The sequence below is a fragment of the Nestor notabilis genome, unplaced genomic scaffold, assembly GCF_000696875.1.
Source record: "Nestor notabilis isolate BGI_N333 unplaced genomic scaffold, ASM69687v1 scaffold18450, whole genome shotgun sequence".
Taxonomy (NCBI): domain Eukaryota; kingdom Metazoa; phylum Chordata; class Aves; order Psittaciformes; family Psittacidae; genus Nestor; species Nestor notabilis.
This window is the reverse complement of record NW_009910891.1, coordinates 5,304-10,991: the sequence shown is the minus strand read 5'-3', so window position 1 is coordinate 10,991 and position 5,688 is coordinate 5,304. Positions and strand designations below refer to the sequence as shown.

Here is a 5,688-nt window from a genome sequence, read left to right as displayed (position 1 = left end):
CTAACTATTCTATGATTCTATGATTTCTATAGCTTTGCTAAAAAAATCTCAAAACTATAGTCTCAAAGATATCTTTTCTGTATTTCAGAAGATGATGAATATGTGGCCACTATTCAACAAGTTAACAGGTAAATCAGATACGATGCAGCAAGTATCAAAGCCATAGAGACAAAGGACCTTACCTCTAATGGCTACTTCTAAAGCCAGAGAAGATTCTGCTAAGCTAATTGCCTTGCAGTCTCAAGACTGCAAACTTAACTAGTATGTTGGTTTCTGCTGCTTTTTTAACTACTTAATAAAATTACAGAAATAAAAGCAGAAAGTTAGCAGTGAGGCATGAAAAGCATCTGGACTGTTAAAGTGACTTAATGTAAAACTGAACCTGTATTAAGCATGTGCTTATTCCTCAATAGTTTAAAATTCAGAAAAAGCACAACGTTTCTGTTAATCCTAAAAGTAACAGTAGTCATATACCTGGAGATGTCTAAAAAATTCCTTGAAAACAAGCATTTCGTGTCTCAAGATTGATTTTGAATCACATCTTAATCTCCACCTTCAGTGAAAAAACTAAAATCAACTTGGTTAATACAGAGTTTTATATATATAGCAGTATATATTACTTTTTAAAAGTAGAAAAGTATAACTTTACAGTTTGCAATGAAAAAAGGTATTTGAATAACTAATGTTTGGTTTTTTTCTCTTACCATATCCTGCCATAGAGGCTCCACCGCCACCATTCATTAAGTTCTTATTTTCTTCTGCCAGTGCTTTGACGTATCTTTTGCTTAGATCTAGTATCTGTCCACGCAACTCTGCGCTACTTTGGCGTCTTGGGTACTGAAAAGTGTAGCGTAGCAACATCAAACCCCAGATGATGCCAAAAACCAGTAAAAACATGCTCAGTTTTTGGGACATATTTTTTCTTGAAAATGTTAGAAACATTTCTGATGAAGGCCACAGGCGTGTCTTAATTTCAAGATAAAGAACTGAACCTGGCTTTGTCAAATTATATTACATTATAAACAAAAATAAGATTACTATGAAGTGAAAAATCTTCTGTTTTGATCATCTTGAATACATCTTCTCATGTTGTAGTTGGTCTGGACTCCTGAAATTTGTAAAAGATCACTTGGTTATTCAAAACTGCTACAGTTGTAAAGATCAAGGACAAATACCAGTCATCTTCCCATCTCACCTGCTGTTTATAAGTTTTCCTTTTATTTTACAAACTTTTATTATCCAAACCCCAAAACTTCTATGCTTCTACGAATCACCTAAAGTATTTTAAGTACCATAATTTGAACTGACATTAAACCCAAATGCATTTCAAACAAAATGCAATATCTAGAAGAGACTTGTAAGGGACTTATACAGAACATTTTGATAAATGTTACTTGTCTACACACAAAAAAAAAAGATCTTGTGAAATTCTTCACTTGATACTTATTCCTCATTTAGAAGCACAGGACAAGTATAAACAGATAAAATGCAGAACAAAGTTTCTTGTTAGTTAGTTCCTTTTCTGGTTTTGTACAGCATTAAGATTCTTCTAGGTTTTGTATCTTGCTAATAAATAAATAAAACCAAAATTCATTGGCACATTGCACCCATTTTTAGCATTTTACTACCACTTTAAAAATGTCTTACCATAGCAGCCAATTATGATAGCTTAATAGGTTAAGGCTTCAGGAGAAAAATAGATGGTAGGAAAGCTTCAGCAGTTAAACAGCAAATGTCCAGACAGTTTGAAGCAATATGAGCCAGACATCTTCAGGGAGCTCTGCACTGGGGGAGAAAAAAAAAGTACAAATTAAACAAAACTAAGTGCAGGACTAAACAGACCTTCATTTTCATGTGGAGTGGTTGAAGTTTAGGGCTTCAAACCCTATGCTTTTAAGCCAGAAGTTTTTAACTTAACTTGGAGGGAAGAACATAGAATCCATTTCCATTTTATTACAAATGCATACATTTGAATGCCCAATGACCGATTTCAACACACTTAAAAAAAAAAAAAAAAAAAAGTAAGACTCTCACTAAAATGTGTCCCTCTTCATGTGCTACAAGGCAGTGACAGCAGATGTTCCAGATTCATCATATATGATATGTATGTACATATATGCCTATATACATTCTCTTACTCATTTTTCTCCCCCAAACAACTCTGATCTTTTCAGATTCTTTACATGTGCATACCTCGTATTTCTCCGTTTCAGCCACCTCTGAAACTTCAGTTATTCAATATTTTTGAGAGGGCATTTCTATTATTTAACACAGTCTGGATAAAGCTACTCATTTTACATAATAGTTACATTTCCCTTGTTATTCCCCATTCTTCCCCACATACCACCTGACATGAGTGCTTTTCAGAGTGAAGTTACACATTTAACAGAGCTCCCCACCAGACTTTCTATAGTGGTATTTCGGTCTCTGGTTTTATTGGACTACTGAGATGGAATTTCTTATCCTCCAAAGCACTCATCTAAACTTAACTCTGCCTCCATGGCATTTTCATTGCCTCTCCTGACCAGTACAACTGGCCTTATGCTGACACACCACAGTCTGCTGCAAACCCAAGTGTCATTGCCAGCAGGGTTTGGAGTCGTGCTTGTCACTTACCCTTCACCTTCACTCCTCAGATAATGTTCTCAATAGGCAGGCCAACGTGACTGATTCAAGTAGCATATTTTCAAAGTGCTCTAAAATCAACATGTATATCTAAATTATTCTGAAAATTATCAGCCCAAGGCAGGGGCAATATTAGGACTTGGATGCCAAAGCTGCTGTAAAGTAACAAGTTACTGTATGTAAAATGCCCTAAAGTAACTGCCACTACATAAAATCTTACTGTTGCCACTGCAAGTGGCAATCACGATTCACTTAATGAGGAATAGCTTACTTCACTTTAACAGTGGGGTATGACCGTGCACACGGACAGATGCCAACATGCAATAATTTGAAATCCCACTGTAAATTCAGTGGGGTGTACTTTGGTCAAAGACTGTGCTTACCCTCCCCCAAAATACTTAAGACATAAGTTTGTCTTAAGTACATAAGAGAGGAAACAGTAAAAACCTTTCTACAGTATCAGCATGGGTATTTGGAATTGTGTGGTTAAAGAGTTCCTAAACAGATCCTCCCTAAACATGAACTAACCAAAACTTCTTTTCCCTAGCTCTTTGGCAAATCCATGGCTCTGCACTCAGACTTCAAAGATTAAACTGTACCTACATCATTATGCATCTACACAATCCCTGAACAGTATGAAATATGATGGAACACATTTACATATAAGGTCCAGGAGTAGGGTATTCACATGATGATTCAGAAGACCAAATAGTAGCTCTCAAGGAGAAACCACAAGTTTCAACCCCTATTCCCAGAAGTCTACATTCTGTATTATTTAAAAAAAAAAAAAAAAAAAAAAAAAGTTTGAAAATAACAGATAGCTCTTGCAGAATTTAAACAAAGTTCAGCTCGCCACAGATCTCCAGTCGTATGTATCTCATTCTGAGGCCTTTAGACCATCTCACTACAGAGCTTTGGAATGGAAGTAACTCAGCATCACATTGTAAGTAAGACCACAAGCCAGGACAAGAGGCTGAGCCAAGAGGAACAGACTGCATAAACTCCTGCCAAGGAGCAGCAAGAACTGCTTTCAGGAATTGCAGACTGGGTCTCTGCCACGTGTATTTGATTCACAGTGCACATGCCAACTACTGAAACTAACGGAAATCAAGGATTTAACCTGCTGGGCAAATGGCATTACACCCAAATTCTGACACAGGTCAAAGGAACTGGGAATAAGGTGTATCAAAATGAAGGGAACTATTTGTACTTAATTTGTACTTTGTGATCTTAAGGTCCTTTCCAACCCTAACTATTCCATGATTCTGTGATTCTACTTGTCACTTTTCCTATGCATTTTTAGAGGCCATTCCCCCTGACTGAATTCCAGTGTAATTTCAAACTTCTGGAGATTGGGCACTGAAGCATGCCCTTCTAGTGACCCGTAACACACTTCCTGCAAGAGCCTTCCAAGAGTACACGGTGTGGAGCAACAATAAAAATAAAAGCAAGCTTACACCCATGTGGTCTGCAAGTAGGAAATCAGGGTATTGGAGCAGCAGGTGTACCTATTAGGAAGAAAATAGCACAATAAGTAAGAGGGATAGATTGGAATATTCTTTTACCTCTTGTTGCCCTGACGGGTCAGCAACTTCTCTACATGAACATTATAGTTTAAACAAAACTTGTCCTCAGAATGGACCTTTGATTTTAGTAATTCGGAAGTAATATCCCATGAGATAAAAGCATACATGTGAGAAGGGAACCCTATCTCTTGTAATCTTTCCATGCTCTCATTCTTCATATTCTTCCTTATCCACCACTCCCTGAGCAGGGAAAAAATGAAGCTGAGATTTCCTTCTTCACACCAACTTATCCTGGGTAGGAACCCAACCTCATTCCTCTCTACAGAGACCAACAGGAAAAAAGGGCACAACAGAGCTCCCCTTTGTTGGAATTCCTACCATCCGTAATCATAGAGACTGAGACAAAAGGAAGTTGACCATGAAGATGTAGTACAGCCATGACAAAATTTGAAAATCTGAGGAGAGAAAGGAAAAAACAAGAACAAACCCAAACAAGGTTGAAATCAAACAAAAACCAGCCAACTAAAACAAACAAAACAAACATACCAAATGAAACTGCTGACCTGACTATGCAGGCAAAATGTCAATCCAAGAACAGATAAAGAGGAGTGTATCTTCCAAACAATCCTTTCAATAGGCAGCCTGAAGTGACTGACTCAAGTGGCAATTTCTCAAAGTTCTTTAAAATCAACATGCGTATCTATATTATTCTAAAAATTTAGACTTTGGAACTACAAGCAATTCCTGAACAGAGTATCTGAGATTAGGTTTGCCTTTCACAGACATATAAAAAGTTTGGTTTTCTTCACTGTTGCCACTGCCAGTTGTCTAACTAACGTACTGGCAAAGCCTGCCAATGTGGATTTAACATTGTCCAGCAGTACCACAACAAACACTGACGTACATCTGGCAGTCAAAGCGGTGAACTAAGGCACTCAGCAACTCCAAAACAAAATCTTGTCTCTACCCTCAGAGCTGCATTCCAGCATCAGTCATGTATAAATTATATTACTGAGTGCACGAAACTAAAAGAACAAGGGACAAAGAAAAAGCAACAGAAAATCCATTACACGTTCTGTAATAAAGCAGAGTTCTAGTATCTGTGATGGTACTTAACTGAACAGCAGCAGCAGCATTCAGTTTGGATACTGACCTTTCACCATGGAAACCAGCCCATACTTAGAAAACATCGTACTTGAAATTTATTGGAGTCTTTCTCGGATTCTGCTTTACTTACTCCTAGCAAAACCCAGAGATGATATTTATGTACCACACCAAAAATGCAAGAGTCTGTAAGGCAAAGGAATTCCCCAGACATCCTCTGAAACATCTCAGGGTATCATGAAAACCAGGCATACCCAAATCCTTAAAAGGTTACACTGCACCTTACAGCACCATCAGTTCTGCTATGAAAGACCAGGACATATTTGTCATCGTTTTTCTATTCTGTATGAGACATTTCTATTAAATTCATTGCAGCAAACATCTCGCAGTACAGCAAGGTTGCTGTATTAATAAACAATAAGCTATGCTGTAA

General features: G+C 37.4%; 1 protein-coding gene across 1 annotated transcript; it reads right to left on the bottom strand.

Moving 5' to 3' along the window:
* Positions 1 to 704: 704 nt before the first annotated feature.
* LOC104399832 (coiled-coil domain-containing protein 126-like) lies at positions 705 to 942 on the bottom strand (the record flags this gene model as incomplete). The annotated part of the gene is made up of 1 exon (XM_010012160.1): positions 705 to 942. A coding segment is annotated over exon 1 (238 nt), but the record flags the coding sequence as incomplete, so codon positions are not given.
* Positions 943 to 5,688: the final 4,746 nt, after the last annotated feature.